Source organism: Pithys albifrons, chromosome 3 (genome assembly GCF_047495875.1).
Source record: "Pithys albifrons albifrons isolate INPA30051 chromosome 3, PitAlb_v1, whole genome shotgun sequence".
Lineage (NCBI taxonomy): Eukaryota > Metazoa > Chordata > Aves > Passeriformes > Thamnophilidae > Pithys > Pithys albifrons.
Window position 1 is genome coordinate 54,845,632 of NC_092460.1, and position 17,984 is coordinate 54,863,615.

The 17,984-nt window shown below is 35.9% G+C and overlaps 1 protein-coding gene across 1 annotated transcript in view; it reads right to left on the reverse strand.

The window, feature by feature from the left end:
• The window catches only part of CFAP54 (cilia and flagella associated protein 54), a 106,680-nt gene that overhangs the window by 65,491 nt on the left and 23,205 nt on the right, over positions 1-17,984 (reverse strand). Inside the window, exons 16-26 of the mRNA XM_071550080.1 lie at positions 17,308-17,366; positions 16,227-16,355; positions 14,862-15,009; positions 13,993-14,070; positions 13,788-13,909; positions 12,445-12,618; positions 8,706-8,798; positions 6,405-6,590; positions 5,303-5,445; positions 2,503-2,650; positions 1,351-1,506 (exon numbers count right to left, since the gene is read on the reverse strand). Of these exons, the coding sequence (XP_071406181.1) occupies positions 1,351-1,506; positions 2,503-2,650; positions 5,303-5,445; positions 6,405-6,590; positions 8,706-8,798; positions 12,445-12,618; positions 13,788-13,909; positions 13,993-14,070; positions 14,862-15,009; positions 16,227-16,355; positions 17,308-17,366 (1,436 nt within the window). The remainder of the gene's footprint in view (positions 1-1,350; positions 1,507-2,502; positions 2,651-5,302; positions 5,446-6,404; positions 6,591-8,705; positions 8,799-12,444; positions 12,619-13,787; positions 13,910-13,992; positions 14,071-14,861; positions 15,010-16,226; positions 16,356-17,307; positions 17,367-17,984) is intronic.

Sequence of the window (17,984 nt, forward strand, 5' to 3'; positions counted from 1 at the left end):
AAAGCCCTTTGAAATAAATGACATGTTGACATAAAATCCTAGATATTAAATTACAGAAACATGATGGATATTCTTGCTGATTTAATTAACATAAAATCCAAGAACACTTAATTCAGTAAGATGACAAAGTCCTCCTACTAGAGGACTGCTTAAAAAGATACCAAGGGGGTATGCTGTAACAATAAAATAGTTCTTTCCCCCATTTTTGTCTATCAGACATGAAAAGAACATGTGACTAAATTATTTTCACTTAAAATTAGGAAATCTGAAACAGGAGCCATTTTCAGTGGCTAGCTGTACCTTCAGTAGGTCATCGCAGCCTGTAACTTCTTAAGAAAGAGGCTATTCCAAAAAAATATATTATATTGTTCTTTTAAACACTCTTTTTAAAAATTTCTCAGGGCTCTCTGTGCATCCTCGTTGGAGACCTCCTCTCACACCTTCTGCCCAGGGCCCAAGAGTCCCAATTAAGTTCAGACACAAGCCTTCAGTCACTGCTTGAGCTGTGGTATTAGTGTGCAGGGCTTCAGTTCTTTCTCCTGGATGAACCTCGGACCTGTGTTGTACCCTTGTCTTCAGTCTCTGGCTCCAACTCATGCAGGTCCTGACTTTTTCTCCTAAGTGGACCTTGGGCCAGCCCAATAATTTCACCTTCTCTGGACTGTCAGTGGATCCTTTGACCAATCCCCTGCTCTGTCTAGTCTGTGCCTTGCCTGCAGTGCAGTCACCTCATCCTTTTTGACAGAGGGAACGTGCTCTTACTGCTGCCCCCTAACAAAGCTACCTAATTACAGGGGAAAAAACTGCACATATCCTTGCTGAATCTAAAGAACACCTCTGCTGCTTCAGAAATGGCAGGAAAGGATTCAGGTACTCTGTTTTCCAAGTAACTGTGCTTGCTTCTGGAAAGGAGCACATGACTGAAAACTAAAGACTGCATTATCAAAACATTGAATAGCTTTCTCTTTTTTAAGAAGAAAATTGTATATGAAGCAAACATTCGAAAAAAATAGACAAATGCTGCTTTTTTCCTCAAAATTGCCATCTGCAGGTAACATTCAAGTAAAAGTTACATTGTAGATTCTGCTACAGTTTAAAATACCAACAAATCATCCTGAAGAAACAATAGATATTCTGCAATTACCTTGTCATATCTGAGATCAGAACGTGTGTAGCTTACACTGAACATACATGCACTAGGGACACATAAAACTATAAAAGGCTTTTCTTTCTTCAGCTATTAAGAACTCAAAGCCTAGATATTTAGCTCTCCCAGTGTACTCTCTATTACAAGTTTAATTGGGATCACTGTAACTGCAGGACAGCTGCTTTGTTTTAGAATGCTCTCACCTGAGTTATTGACACTGTGGAAATCTTGTGATAAATAAGTGGAGCAAGGAGACCATAACATTGCACAACAGATTGCAGGGTGTAACTTGCATCATTCAACCAGCTGCTAAGTTCAATAGCCACAGTCATTGCTTCACATTCTGCTAATCTAGCAACCTGTAAAAGAAAAACCCATTTTGATTTAAGTATTAATTCTGTTGCCTTAAATTATTTGAAAGTGGAAGAAGACAAATATTATTGCAGTTTAAAAAGTAGTGTAAGCAGCAACTAAGATAAAAGTTTAAAAATGAATTTACATTGACAGCTGTTAGAAGTGTATTAAAAAATGTGACATTATTCATGATCCTAAAGGAAAGAATTGCCCTTGATCTAATTGTGCATTCTGAGTTTGCCCATATAATTTACAAAGCCTGGTTAACAACCTCAACCTGTGTGGAGCGGAAATTTCACACGCTAACCTCGCAGAGTAGGGAAGGGAAGGATAACAATTTCTTCCTTTCCCTTCAAGTTATCTGCTGAAGTCCTTGCACATGTGAGTAGATCCAGTAAAGTCATTGAGTATTCAACTGCTCACATTTTTTACAAGACCAGTACTTCAGAAAAGAAAATAAGAGAATGGGAATGTAATAATATTGGAGGCAAAGCTTGACTACCCAAATAAAAAAAAAGGGGGGGGGGGGCTGTCATTAATATGCCTTTATACTGTAAAAAAAGTCTGAAATAACATAAAAGAAGATTAATATATTAAAACCATGAAACCCTGTTAGAAGTTAATCTTAATTAAAATACATGTATTAAATAACAGAAATGTTTAAAGTAAAAATTCAAGGTACATCTTAGTAGGAAAAAAATAGCAATTATCGTACTTCTTTTTTAAATTATAACATATCATCACTGAAATCAAGGAAAATCCTTCCTCAGTAGGAATCAGTGGGCTTTGAATCACGCAGCAACTGCTTCAGAAACCATCATTCCATCACGCTACAAATAACCAACAGCTTCTACAATACTTCAGAAATAAAGACCATATAACTCACAGGAAATGGAGTATTCTGTAAGGTTAGTAGATTGCAACATTTATCTTGTAGTGATGAAACAAAGCTGATCAAAAAGTAAAATCAAATCCAGTATATTATTTTGAACCACACATACTTGCTCCTTATAAAGTATCTCATTGGAAGAGATGGAATCACAGAAGAGTGCTCCTTCCATGACATTAATGTCACAGACAGCAAATATATTCCTCAGAAAGAGGTGCAAGGTAATAGAAGAAGTCTGAGATACAGCTTCAAAACGTAACCTACAAAAGAAGAGCAAAAGAACAGTGAAAACATGTTAATTATGATTTAGATCTCGCATGCCTGAAACCACATCATATTAAAATGAAGTCTTTATTTTTAAAATTATGGACAAAAAGGCTTACTATAGCTTTTTCTGGAAATATGAGTTATACATTTAACTAAAAAAATAGCTTAAAATTTCTAAAATTTAAAAAAAAAAGACTCCTTTTCAAATTGCTGTCCACCTCCTACTGTCCTAAGATGATTTTTCCTTATTTCTATCATCTAATTCAGTGAAACTTATTTTGAACTTTCTTTGAAAACTTGGGATTCTACAGCTTATTTATTTTCACTGTCTCCTTTTACACATTATTCTTCTGTTTTCTGAAAATGATACATACAATTAAGAAGTCCATTAGTAAAGTATTAGTAACACACCTTTTCATGATTGATGTCTTTTGTAACATGAGTTGCAAAAGAATCTCTTCTATCTGCTTCTTTGTTTTTCAGTTGTTTTTATTTCCCTGAGGCTAGGGAGGTATTTGTCTTGGCTATACAATTTTAATATTTTTGTTACAGTAAAAATCATGTAATTTCGAAGTACAAGAAATAAATTCCTTCTTCTCCTCGATTGTATTTCTTGAGAGAGATTGAAATTCGAGGAGGAAGATCAAATAGACTCATTCACATACTTGACATATCACCAATAGGGCTTCTGTCTGGAAACAAGAAGTTTCCTTTCCTTACAGCTCCCTCTACTGTCTCTTTAAGTCCTGTCTACTTTGAAGCTAGTACAGTTTCTTAGCTACTGATCAGTAAAATTGAAATTGTCTGATATTGCATGCTAATTGAAAAAGGAAAAAAAAGAAAAAGGAAAAAAAGAAAAAAGAAAAAGGAAAAAAAAGGAAAAAGAAAAAAGAAAAAAGACTAAAAAAAGAAAAAAGGAAAAAAGAAAAAAGAAAAAAGAAAAAGAGAAAAAAGAAAAAAGAAAAAAGAAAAAGAAAAACAAAAGAAAAAAAAGAAAAAAGGATGCTTGGACATAACTGCTAGAAAGACAAAATCCCTGAAACTGCTTTGCACATCTATTTAAAATTTTCTGTCTTCATTTGATTTATTGTAGGCTCATTCAAATGTTTTCTCTAGAGCTGTATGTGTTCAAAGAAAAAATAATTGCTTATGAAAAAAAAATTAATGAAAAACAAATGCAAAAACCAGCAGAATGACCAGACTTGCACTCCCACTTTGTTGCCTAGGCCAGGGATAGATTTTTTAAAAACATATAATAATGAAATATGATGTCTGGTGATTATCTGCCTGCATCAATGCAGTCTGCAGGCTGTTTATAAATTTCAAATGGTGCAATGACATGTAACATCAAGACCTTTGGTCGATATGTATGCTTAGTATCAGACATATGGCTCTTGAAGGACATACAGGACATACACCAGTGGTCTGGCTGAGACTGGAATAACAGGAATACACTTATACACACTCCTTTCTCCCATAACAGGAATCAAAACACGCAAAGTCCACACAGTCTGCTTGCAAACAGACAGCATTACCATGAGAAAATTATGGGCTCTGATGCAAGTATAAAAACCCAACATTAAGAAAAAACTAGCTACATGTCTCAGAATGGCTCATTACTGATTATTCTGTTTGTAAAGTGGAAATGAAGTGTTCTGACAAATCTAAAAGGAAATCGCCCCAATACCTATTTGTTGAAATACAGATCTTTATTTCTTCTTTAATTCTTGGAACATTCAATAACTATTAATACACATGTAATAAAGTTGCTTCTAGTCACTATGGTTTCAAGACTAAGACAGTCTGTCAAACTGAAACAGAGACGCTGTGAAACTTTTCCATACCTCCTCCGCAAGTTTGCCAAAACTTTTCTAAGGAAAGAATTAGTCTAAAAAAGAATTACACACAAGTGAAGATAATGATTTGTGTTCAGTTATATTGGATGTTAATTCATTATCAAATCATAAATAGTTGACTAACAATTAAAAATGTTTTTATTATAATATTTCATGTCTATTACTCAATAAAATTCTCCTTTATCTGGGAGTAAATTCAGTTTTGATGCATTTTTGAATCTGGATCTACTGAATTTCAGTAAATGCAACCACAAAATTTCTACATGGTCTTCGTCATCCTGAAAAACCTGTAATATTATAGTTGAACACTTCAAATTTATTTATAAAATTATTGATTTTAAATCTCTTCTAAAGCCCTTTAGTACATGCAAAGGTTATTGGCAGATTATATAGCTACTTTAAAACAAAATTAGCAAGCATTTACCTATTTTGGGTGGTATTCTTGAAAAAATTTTCAGTTTCCAAACTCTCTTGCTCCCTTCATTGAAAAGTCAATAACTCAGTGCACTTTATACATTTTGCATATGAAAACACATCACACAGAACTAGCATGCACTTTATATGTTTCCCAATTACCTTAAGAAAACAGTCATTATAAAGAATTAGGGTGTGTATATCTTAGTGGTCCCATAAATAGCAAAAATCCTCTGCTAATTATAAACACATTTCACACTTCTTTTTTCAGCAAGTGTTTCATGTCATAAACCCTAACAAAATATCACAACCTGGAACTCTTTAAAATAAAATGTGCACATCTATAATTAACTATTATGTGGTTTCGCCAGGTACCTTTTTTCAGATATAGTCAAATTACTCCTTGCAGAAATAACAGCTGCATTGGCAGGCAGTGGAGAACAATTTGAAACAAAATAATCCCACATTGGTGAAAATGTTTCTCTGGCTAATCTAAAGTGTCCAGTCTGATAGGCTACCTACAAAGCAAACAAACAAAACTTAGTGAGTTGGCATGTTCATCAAATAACCATCAAATTCCCCCCCAACACGTAAATTTACTATTTCTCTAAGAACGTTCTGGCATATTTAAATAAAATACATGTCGTAACCATCTGATTCTACTAATATTAGTTTGGTTCAGATTTAGCATCAGAGAAGGCAAAAGAGTTTCTTGACTGTGGAGCAAGGATCTAACTTCCCTTTGTGGAATACTTTATAGATCTTGTTCACAGTTCTTGAAAGTATATTAATTCATCTAAGTTCATTTGACTTTTGCTAACACTACAGAATGCCCTGCTGCTCTGGATAATGGAATGTAAATGAAGCCAAACAAGTAGGCATAAATTCTTACTCTGAAATACTTTAAGAAATCTACTAATTGTTCCCTACAATTTACCTATAGGGCTACACAATTTCATTTTTCTCTATGTCACAGTATGTTCTAAATATCCTTTTTTAAGAACACAGAAAATTATCATGAAGATCTGACAGAGCCTTTGGGATCTTCCACAAGACATTACAAAACTAACTGCAATATGAAAATGGTTGGGTTTGATATCTGGTAAGTCCAATCACGTTTTTCATCCCTTACTGTAATGACTAAGAAGATTATTTCTGGTACTTGGTCTCAATCACAAAAATGGAGGAAAAAAAAAAGAAAAAGAAGAAAGAAGTTAAAAGCAGACTGAAAAACAGGGACAGAGGTAAGAAAACTAGTTGAGAGTGTCCTTTAATATGGAATTTCCAATAATCTTAAATTAAGAATTTAGTTACTCAGATATATCATTTCCTATGTTAAAACTGTGATTTGTGCTTATCAAGCTTTTGGCAAGAAAGTTTTGAGTTTTTAACCAAATGCTGTTTTAGAGCTACTAGTGAAAATAAGTAATGACAACCAAAATAAACTATGTTGTTTTTTATCAGACTCTGATCCTACCTGAGTTAGATAGGCTCGAACAGTAGTAGCAGATAGGGGTGGATAAGCAAGGATTGGCTTAGTCATTTCCCCAATGGCATCTCCAATAAGTTTTCCATCAGAAGAATATGCTGCAACTGCAAATACGTATTTCTCATTGGCATCTAAGCCCTGTATTTCCAAGAGGCTCTTTCCATCAGCTGGTATCTACCAATAAAAGTATTTTCTCATTACACCCAATGAAATGCTGTTGTGTATACAGAGCACATAATCTATAAGAACAGTTAAGTATCAGGAGTTGGAGTTTTTTTTAAGATACTTTTGTCCTTTTGAACAACCACACTGTGATTGTGCATGCTTGCAGTTATGGGGCTGGTAACATTCTGGCCCTGAGCTGTGCTTCCAGAGAAAGAGCATATTGCTCTTCTCCATACATGCCCCCTTCTTGTATCAGATATGGGCAGAGGATATCCCAGGTCCTTTCAGCACCATTAACAGCATTTTGAAGTTTGTGAAGAAAACATCATACTTTCAAGATCTTCATTTTCATTTCAAGTAATTTTGCACCTGCACTTCTCACTTCTAACAGGCTTTTCCACCTTGCCCTCCATAACCAGAACAAGTCACACAAGGAAGGTTTGAAGGTTTCAAGGTTTTTGAGATCATCATAATGTAGCATCAATGCAGTGCTCTTAATCAAACACAGTCTGGCCTTCATAAGGAGACTTCTGAACAACGGAAACCCCTTCAAATGCTGGGGCTGAATCCTGAACCAGCAGATCATAAATGAGAGTACAACAGTCCATAGCATGCCTTTAGAGCAAGATTTTCCAATGTTGGTAAGCTGATAGATTTTCTTGGAGCAGGCAGATAATGATTTTGTCTGCAGGTCAATATTTTGCAAAAGCATATCCTAAAGCAAACAGAAGCTCCATTGCTGAGGCATACAGTTCACCTCAGGTCTGTGCATCTCCAGTGCCTGTCACAGATAAGACAGTCAGTGGCCTGGATAGATTGCAGCAAATTCACAGAAATAACACCTGGCAGTTGGGTGAAAGTCACCAATGAAACACTTAATTCACCTGGAGGGGATATTATATTGAAACTAACTCAGTGAACATCACAGAAAGCATGATTCTCTGGATTTGATGATCAGAGTATCAGGAAAAGCAACAAAGCCTCTACTGCTGGTACCTACACACATCTGTTTCATACACCTTCCTTTTAGGGCAGGAGCTGGGAGAACAGGTAAAGGGAAAGACTTCCTCTCCATCATCAAAAACAAATCCATCAGTGTTAGTATGGAGCTTGCTTACAAAGCCAGGAAAGCTTGAAACATCAAGTAAAAGAGGCTGAGGTCAGTCTTTTGTCACAGAACAAAACAGACCTGCCTTGCAAAGAAGAGAACTCTTCATGAAGATTTTCAGATTTAAAAATGATTACTCAGGTCTGAGACTACAGAAAAACCTGCTGAAGAGGAGGTGTTGAAGCTTTTTTGGCCCTTTCTAGAATCACAAAATGCACAATATTTGGATGGATCACAGTCATCATTCAGGAGGACCATCTAATAGCATGCACAAGTGAGTGAAAATCAAACTCCCTCAACCTGTGCAGAAACATCAGAATGTGATCCAAAGGAAAAAAACCTATACAAATCCAAACCAAAACCAAAACAAAACCACAAACAGCAACAAAACAAAAATTTCAGAAACATTTTAAAAAATTATATATGTATATGTATATGTACATACATAAGTCAAATTATAATGAATAAGTAATATAAGACTACCAATATAGTCAACACAATCAGTAATAAGTAATCAAAGATGTGTGGGATGATTCACCATCCCACATGTTAACAGCATGAAAGAGCATGAACCCGTGTTACACACCAGATCAGTTATTATTGAGTCAGTATCATCTTGTAGGGGGGTGTGGGTGTGTGTGGAGGGGGCAGGGATGGGTTGAACCTCACAGAGGTGGGGTGGTGTCATATTCCTCATGGCACAGCCATGGAGCAGTTGTGAGTCACAAACAGATCAGGAAAACTGTAACACCCCACAGCTCCTGGAGTCCTGGCCCAGCTCAGATTGGCAGGGACAGTGAGAACACTGCCCCTCACCCTGGCCTGGGACCCCAGGATGGCTGGTGGGTCAGAGGCTCCACCTGGGAGGTTTGGCTATAGAGACCAGAGCAGAGGTTTGTCAAATGCTTGGCCAGTTATATGATTAAGAAAATCTGTCAGATATACAGTTTAGAAAGCTGGTGCTTTTTAGAGGAAGAGAGCATGACCTAAAGAAGTTTTATCTCTCTCTGTCTTACCTGTTCTCCTGAATTTGGAAGTTTATTGTTATTTAACCTTACTTTCATGTTACTTCCTCCTGCTACAGAACCAAAAATACTATACCATGAAACCTTTGAAGAAAAGGAGAACAAAATTAGTTGACACACCATACCATTTCCAACTTTTGCATAGTGGGAAACGTACAAATTTTGTGAAGACAGTCCCTGCAAAAAAACCCCACCTTATAAAAAAGTATAGTCAACTGCACTAGAAACGTCAATTAATTTATTTAGCTGAACAACTAGATATACTACAGTGGCAATAAAAGCAAATGACTTTCCATTATTCTATCCCCTACCCTGAGCTACCCTATTCCTCAAAGCTAACCCAAAGCACAAACTGTAGGTCATCCTGTGGATTTAAAGTCACCTAGATACATTATTTGACGGAGAAGAATGGTATTCTAATAAATACCGGGCAGAAGAAATGCCGGTATGAAGCAATGCAGTAAAATTTTCCAGACAAGTCATGTTCTTAGCTCCTATTGAAATCAATGTCTTTTAATGTAATTGAGCTGCTGATAAGCTCATTGGGCATATCATCCACACTTTCCAACCTTTAACCTAGGAAGAATGTGAGCACACAGTCCTGGATCAGTGTTCAGTTGTGTCCTGTGAGACCAAACATGGAAATTAATTTTAATTTCATGTCTGTAAAACTAGGCAGGTGGATTTCACTAAGTTATGTATCTGATTATTCTCTTGCATTAAACTTCTAAAAACTATAGTAAGTCTATTTTATTTCTGTAGACAGTTAAACAGACCTGAGGTTTAGCAGATGAGGTGATTTTTCAACATATAAAAAGTCTTTAGAGATAAAATGTTCATTTTTCTTGTAATAAATATGATTTAGAATCCTAAAACAAATAACAGAATGGTTTGGGTTGGAAGGGACCTTAAAGATCACCTAGTTCCAACCCCTCTGTCATGGGCAGGGATGCCATTGAACACTTCCAGGGATGGAGTATTCACAACTTCTCTGAACAACTTGTTCCCAGAGAACTCACCACCTTCCCACTGTAAAGAATTTCTTCCCAGCATCTAATCTCAACCTGCCCTCTTTCAGTTTAAAATCATTGCTACTTGTCCTACCTGCAGGTACAAGAATTCCCTCTCCCTGCTTTTTGTAAGCCCCTTTAAGGTACTGGAAAGCTGCAATGAGATCTTCCTGCAGACTGGCTGAGGGTGCACTTGATCCCACTGCCTGTGTCCCTGATGAAGATACTGAAGAGCATCAGTCCCAAGACAGAGTCCTGAGGGACACCACACACCACCATCCACTACCAAGACATAGAGCCATTGATCATAACTCTCTACCTGTGTCCATCCAGCCAATTCCTTACCCACTGAATAGCCCATCCATCAAATCCATGTATTTCCAATCTGGAGATAAGGATGTCACATGAGACCGTATCAAAGGCCTTACAGAAGTCTACAGAGATGACATCTGTAGGTCTTCCCTTGTCAACCACTGCCATCATTCCATCATAGAAGGGCAGCAGATTGGTCAGGCACCATGTGCCCTTAGTAAAGCTGTGCTGGCTGCCTTGGATCACTTTCTTGGTTTTTATGTGCTTTAGCATATCTTCTAGGAGGATCTGCTCCCATGATCTTCCCAGGCACAGAGATGAGGCTTATCAGTCTGTATTTTCATGAATCATCCTTTCTCCCCTTTTTAAAAACAACAGTGATGTTTCCCGTTTTCCAGTCACTGAGGCCTTTGCCTGAGCAAAAGCATCAGCCAGTTGCCCCGGGACTGTGGAATGCACGTCACCAAGTCCCACAGAACTGAGCCTATTCAGCCTCATCAAGTCATCCCAAACCTGCTCTTTTCTTACAGTGGGAGGGACTTCACACCCCCTACACCAGCCCAGAGGATCAGCAACTTGAGAGAAGCAGGAAGTTTGACTGCCAGTGAAGATTGAGGCAAAGAACTCATTGAGTACCTCAGCCTTCTCTAAGTCAGTCACCAGCAGTTTAAACTCATGATTATCAAGGGAGTACCCTCTCCTTGGCCTTTGTTTTCTGACCTATGTACTTATAGAATCCCTCCTTCTTATTCTTCACGTCCCTTGCCCAGTCCTGCTCCAGTTTTGTCTTGGCTTTTCTGACTCCATTCTTAGACATTCAAACCATATCCTTCTACTCTTCTCAGGTCACCTGTCCCTGGTGCCATTGGCTGTGCATTTTTTTCTTACTCCTCAGTTTGAGAAGCAGATCCTTGTTCAGCCATGCTGGTTTCCAGCCTGTCTTGCTTGATTTCCACACCTGGAAAGGGAGCTCTTGCGCTCTAAGAAAATTTGTCTCACAATTAATAGACTATTTTTCAGAAGGAGTTATTGAAATTGAGATTATTTTCAGTAAATGAACTTTAATATCAGAAAATTTTAGAGATATTTTGACTCCTAGTACAAGAACTATGCATATCTAATTAAGATCTGAGCATACATTTATCCTAAGAATCTAGTCATCCTAAGTATCCAGTTAACAACTTCATTAAAAAATATGTTTCATGTCTGCTCTACAGCTCTAGAAAAAAAAATTCTGCTAGACTGTCTGGATATAAGAATTACAGGAATAATAATATATAAGAACAATATAAGAATAGTAATCATTTTTCGCCATCTAGTGGCCCAATGTGTTGCATTCAGTCTTCCATACCAAACAAAATGAAGTTTGAGAACTTAATAAAACAAATGAATTCTAAAGACTTTTTTTAAAGTTTTATTTCATATTTATTAAGGACAAAAAGGATTAACTTTTCCTTAATTAATTATTTTGAAATTCACTTATAAAATTGCAATAACACTGAAAGTTATAAAACAAGTCTTCAGAGAAGTATTCTTACCACTAGTAGTAAGATTTTAGTACAGCTAGTGTATTTTTCATACTTCAACATTTTTGAACCCTTTCTGGACATGGGAAAGAGGATAAGGTGGAACAGTCAACATGAACTTACCAAGGGCAAATCATGTCTGATCACCAGGACTGGCCTCTGTGACAAAATTACTTGATTGGCAGAGGAAGGGAGAGGAGTAGATGCCACTTATTTTCACAACAGTGCATGATAGGAGGATGAAAAACAACAGACACACATTGAAGCAAGGGAGATTCCAAATTTTTCCCTATGAACATGTTGCTCTGTTGGAACACATTGCCCAGAGAAGCTGTTCAGTCTCTATTCTTAGAGGTTTTCATAACTGACTACATAAAGGCCTGAGCAACCTGGTCTAATCTCACAACTAATCCTACTCTGAGCAGAGGGTTGCACTAGAGATCTCTCCTAAAATCCCTTATGATCTGCATAGTTCTGTCACTCTAGATGTTCAACAGAAAGTAGATTTTTCTACTTGAACTATGTCACTTCAGTGTGGTACTTTATTGCATCACATGATGCCACAGTCTAGCATTTCTTCAGAGGGTAACTAGGAGTGTGTCAGCCCCTAAGGAAGAAAATGAGCTTTTGATAAGTGTTAGACAACAGAAGCACCAAGGAACAGGATGCATGAGATTAAGAAAGTTTCATGCAAATGGGAAGATCAAAACAGTGAGTCACAGCTGACTCATGGAGGGGAAAAGAAAGGATATTTAATTAAGTCAGAATATCATAATCTTCTCAAGAACAGACAAAAACGTGGTGGTACAGCATTGTTGAAACAACTTTTTCTCTCGTGTATTGTTTAGTTACTTCTTATGCAGTCATGATGAAAAACATTACCTGAATATCTGAAGAGAATGGGGCTGGTTTAAATGTCATGGAGCAATGGGATCTAGAAAGTAACAGAGGAGGAGGTGGAGTTCTGCTTTCTTTCTTGCTGCTTATAGCTTCTTTGAGACTGTTAAACAATGCACTTTGTTCAGCTTCAACTTGCTCAATTAAAGTTAGTGCTGCCTATGATTTAAATTAAAACAAAAGGGAGAAACTATTAAAATATAATAGATTTAACACTTATAAATGGTTTTCAAATTATCATAGAAAATGTCAACTGCTATGTAGAAAACTTTTATAGATTTTATGATCATCTTACATCCTAAATTAGGATAAACTGTACTTTGTGTAGACATAATATGTAGATTAATTTCACAATCAGGGAATGCAGGGTTGCATATAAAAGAGATAGGGCTGACACATATCCAATTTTGGAAGAACCTTTGGGAAAAAAGAGAATTACTACAAATAATGTTTATAAGCAATTTGTGCCAACCACTACTTAGCTCCAACAAGACACAAAAAAGACATCAATTCTTATTTAGGAGACAGCTGGAAATCTATGGAATTTCTGAAGGAGCTGTGGAAGTAGTTAGACTGACTTTCTGTACTTTAAAAACAGGGGAAAGAAATAAAATCTAGAAATGAAGAAAAAGGAGAAGAATGTGAGTCCTGAAAAAGTAAGGCTAAGCCATTTTTCCCTTGGTTAGCTGGAGACAGCTGAAAGCTGACTGACAGTCTGTTAGTGTCTTTCAAAAAGGTGGGGGCCCCCTGCACATAGTGATTGTGGCCATTTGCTTGGAGAACAGGACACATTTTTTTCTTACTGGAGTGAATGGCAAATTGGTAGGCTTCTTCACCTTGAATCCATTGTTAGGATACAAGAAACTTAACTTGGAAACTGTTCGTTAAACGTTCATGTCATCATCACCAGCCAAAGTATTCTAAGACAACTTATAACACTTACAAATGTTGGGAAAAGAACAATGTTGATGGTCACAATAAGGAAACCTGCATGACATTTTAGCAAGGCATACATCCATAACTGCACGTCTGGGTGATTAAGCGTAGCAAGAAAGAGCAAACTTCTTTCAGGTTTCCTTCAATCTCCATGTTTGCACAAAATTTGGGGATGTGCTCTTTCCTTGCTCTAAGGTCACTTCATTCTTTTATCATAATGGATCTTCTCAGGAAAAAGTTGACAATAGAAGTTAAAAACACACACTGTCCCTCAAGTTCCTTCCATTTTTCTTTTTTTTTTCTGGTAAGGAGTAATCCCTGACATAATTACACAGAACATGATAGAAACTCTTTATCATAGTCACAGTTTATCATAAGATATTTCTTATTACCTCCAGTAGCTGTCTTTGGGAAGTAGTAGTTAAATCTTCAGGAAACTTCTGTGCAGCTTTTTGCATCAAAAAGATTGCTTTGGATAGCTTATTCCTTTTTATTTTTTTCATTATAAGTGCCTCTATAAAACAGATATTTAAAGATATCTATAAAGCAGCAGCAATAATTTATTGTACTTCTAAAATCTTAATTAATAGGCCTTACCTGTTAAATACTGGGAATCTTTAATATTCTTCACATCAGACTTACTAGACTTAAGATTTCTGCCATCCAATTCAGCACCTGTGTGGGAAGGAAATGCTGAGTTATTTTGATAGTGCTATTTTGAAAAATTCAGTGCGAGGGGTTAATATGTAACGTTATAGTAAACCTCTTCTCTTTGGTACAAGTAGAATTTCTTGGACAGATCATCCCACTAAAAATATTCCATCCTTCTGCTCTAACATCTTTAGTAGTTACAGTAACCTCACAGAAAAATAGAGTTTGAGTTTCATCATAGTGAGCAGAGCACAGGGAAGCTCTACAGTGTCAAACTAATACTAGCTTTTAATTTCATTTTTAAAAATACCACCAAAACAACACCAAGAATGAGATAACAAGTAGAGTTTTTTCAGAAGGCATTTGGCAAGATATCTGTTAACTGGAAAGATATAAAGACAACTTCACAGGAGTAGAAATTCAAATTACCAAGAGCATTGAATAAAATATTCCAGTCATTCTCTAGAGAGAAAATCAGCTTTACAGAAAAAAAACGTGCAGAACATCCTCCAGTTTTTCTTCACTGGCACTGTAACAGTTAATAGTTAAAATACAACAACAAACTGTCTAGGAATGAAATACACTACTTGTAGCAAAGTTTAACTCCCATTAGTTGAGTAGATGTCAGAGACCAGTATGCAAATCTAAATTCTGCAAATTCAGTACATTATTTCTGGCTATCCATAGCATATAAAGTGCCTAACATCAGCTCCTCTGCAGAAAGTAGCTATTCCTTCATCTCTCAGTACTACAAAATATATTAATAAAAGGATTCTAATGGAGCTATGAAGATGGTTTACTTTACTGAAACCTACCCTGTGTAATTTTAAGAAGTTTCACAGCTACTCGATGTTGGGCCTGAATAAGCTCCAAATGTAAATCTGCTGCAAAACCATTGTCTGTTCCTCTTTTACCATTATCACATCGGAAAACAGAATTCAAATTTTGATCATTTGAGTCCACCTAATAAATAGGAAGTGGCAATTAAGGACATGCAAACTTTTATAACTTAGCTTACTGCATTTTTCTTAACATTGATATTATTTCATTAGATTAAAAAACACTGGAATTTGTTATATCTGTGTAATATGTGGTCAATCAAGAAAGCATGGAAGGAAGAAGAATGACCAAACAGAGACAGCATAGATAATGGAGAAAGAAAACTAGACAAAACCTTAGTAATCAACAATAAAGATGAAACTGAAGAAAAATACATTTTATTGTGTTACTAGTCCACAAAATAAATATTATATTGTTGTAGAATCATAATATTTAGAAAATCTGAACTCTCATCAACAGCACAAATTTCTATAATAAACAGCTGCAAGCAATAAATACTAAAAGGATTTCTGTTCTTAATCTACAGAATAAATCTATACATTACAAATATTTCAAAAGGAAATTGTAAAGAAAACAAAAAAGGAGTTCATAATTTATGACTGAAAGAGAAAAATGCTATTTCAACTTGTGCTGGTGTTGGCTGAGGTAGAGTTAATTTTCTTCATAGTACCTGGTGCGGGACTATGTTTTGGATTTGTGCTGGAAACAACATTGATAATGTCAGGGATATTTTCATTATTGGTGAGCAGTGTTTACACAACATCAACACCTCTTCTGCTTCTTGGACTACCCAACCAGTAAAGAGGCTGAGGATGCCCAAGAAGGTGGAAGGGGACACAACCAGGACAGCTGACCCCAGGGATATCCCATACCATACAACGTCATGATCAGTATATAAATCCGGAGGAAGATGGAATGGAGGATGGTCATGGCATGTCTTCCCAAGTCACTGATATGAGTGGTGGGGATTTGCCCTCCAGGAGATGGCTGAACACCTGCCTGTCCATGGGAAGCAATAAATTCCTTGTTTTGTTCTGCTTCTGCTTTACCTATTAAACTGTCTTTATCTCAACCTACAAGTTTTCTCAGTTTTACCCTTCCCCCATGACCCTGTGAGGGATTGAACCCCCTGTGTGGGGGTCAGTTGCCAGCTGGAGTCAAACCAGAACACTGAAAAAAGAGATTTTTTTTTTCTATTCTCTTCTTACCTGGGGCAGGAAAACAAGGTACATTTGATAGTGCTAAGATTTCTAAGTATCAAGAAAATATGAGGTCTGTGTCATCAAAATACAATTTATATTAATTTATTTATAGATAGCATAGCTGTTTGTAAACTTTACCTTTGTGCAGCAGTTGTCAAATATTGACTTTCCATCTGGTAGAAGGCTCATTAAACGAGATGTGTTCATTCCATTAATTGCTTTTTCAAGACTTTCATAAGCAATTTGTAATTGTTCTGCAGGAGTTTTCTGAAATGAAAAAAGATATAAACACATTTTATTAGAGAACAGCATTAAAAATTATAATATGGACTATTGAAAGTAAATTGCTATTCTTTTCAGCTGTTGCAATTTAAAATTTGTCATATAATCTTTACATAGGCACTGCACCCCATGCTTTCCTACACTCAATGTTTTAAATTTCAACTAGGACTGACTTTCCTTCAGCTCTAAAAAACTCCATATTTACTAACTCAGAGTTAGCTCACAGCAGAACAAAAATGACCTTAAGGAATCGAGTTGAAAACACAGTATGTTTCATAAGCAGTTTTGCAATGTTCCATTGGATGTTATAAAGAAAACACTGCTTTTTTTCAGCAAACACCACCTTTAAGTAGACTGTCGCTGAATTAAAACTTCTCCATGTGTGTAAGCATTAGACATATCATTGACAAAAGTCATGAATCCTCAGACTAATGCATATCTTTCCTTCTTAATGTGTTTTAGTAAGTCATTTGACTGGACAATTTGTCAAGTGCTGAGCACTTAACACACTGAACAAAGCAAGGACACTCTGAATGTTTCACCTATTTCATGTGACCCTTACAAAAACAAAGAAGCAAAACTACAACCCAAAATATTTTCCTAAATGAAGCAATGACTAAAATTTCTACCATCTTAAAAAAAAATGTGCTATTAAACCATTTAAAGCTGGTACTACACACTGGCATAAAAGAGAGTGTACAGTGGAAATCAGTATAACAACTTTCTCCATATAAAGGATTGATTAAAAAATACTGAGGGAAAATTTTCAAATTTTATTTCATTTGAAAAAATATCTTTGCTTTTTTCTCTGCACTAGCAAGATTGTGTAAAATGTTTCATCGCTGTAAAACTAAATACAAAATTGTATGAAAAGCTTCAAGTGGAAATATTCTTATGTTCAAAATAGTTGTATTAATGAAGATGAATTAGACATTACCATCAGTACTTCAGGCATATCACATGTTTCATCTTGTGAAAGAGAGGCACTTCTTTTTCCTTTTTTTATAGGAAGAAAAACAAAAGTGAAAAGGAAGTAAACTCAGAAAATTCTAGTACCATTTCATTAGCTCCACTACTAATTTAAGAGTCTGGCAATAACTCAATTCTTCAGTGCTTGACTATGAGCGGTAATTATATTGATTCTTGAAAAGCTTTCTGGTGTTTAGACACACAGCTACAATATGTACAGTTACACTAATACAGAACAAGATTATCCAATATTTTTGTATTTTTAAATTTATCTGGTATTTCACAACAACACAATATCCAAGCCAAAGAAACTTGGACTCATTTTGTACTTCTTCACTTTGTTGTAGTATTCACACCAATTCTCAATTTTTAAATAAATTCAAATCTATTATTATCTAAATCACAGTGGGTTTAATGGTACTTTTACTTCCAGGAGGATTTTTCAGTATAGGAGATAATATTTTTATTATACATACCATTTCAATTTAATATTTCTTTAATTGGTATTATCACCTTTTAGTGTTTACTTCAACAGTTTAAATTATTTCCACTTAAAAAGAATGCATCCAGACCTTTTTTTGCCTTTTCAAAACAAGAAAAGGCAATTTATTAGTTTTTGGTTACAGCCCTCTGATTTCATTTCTT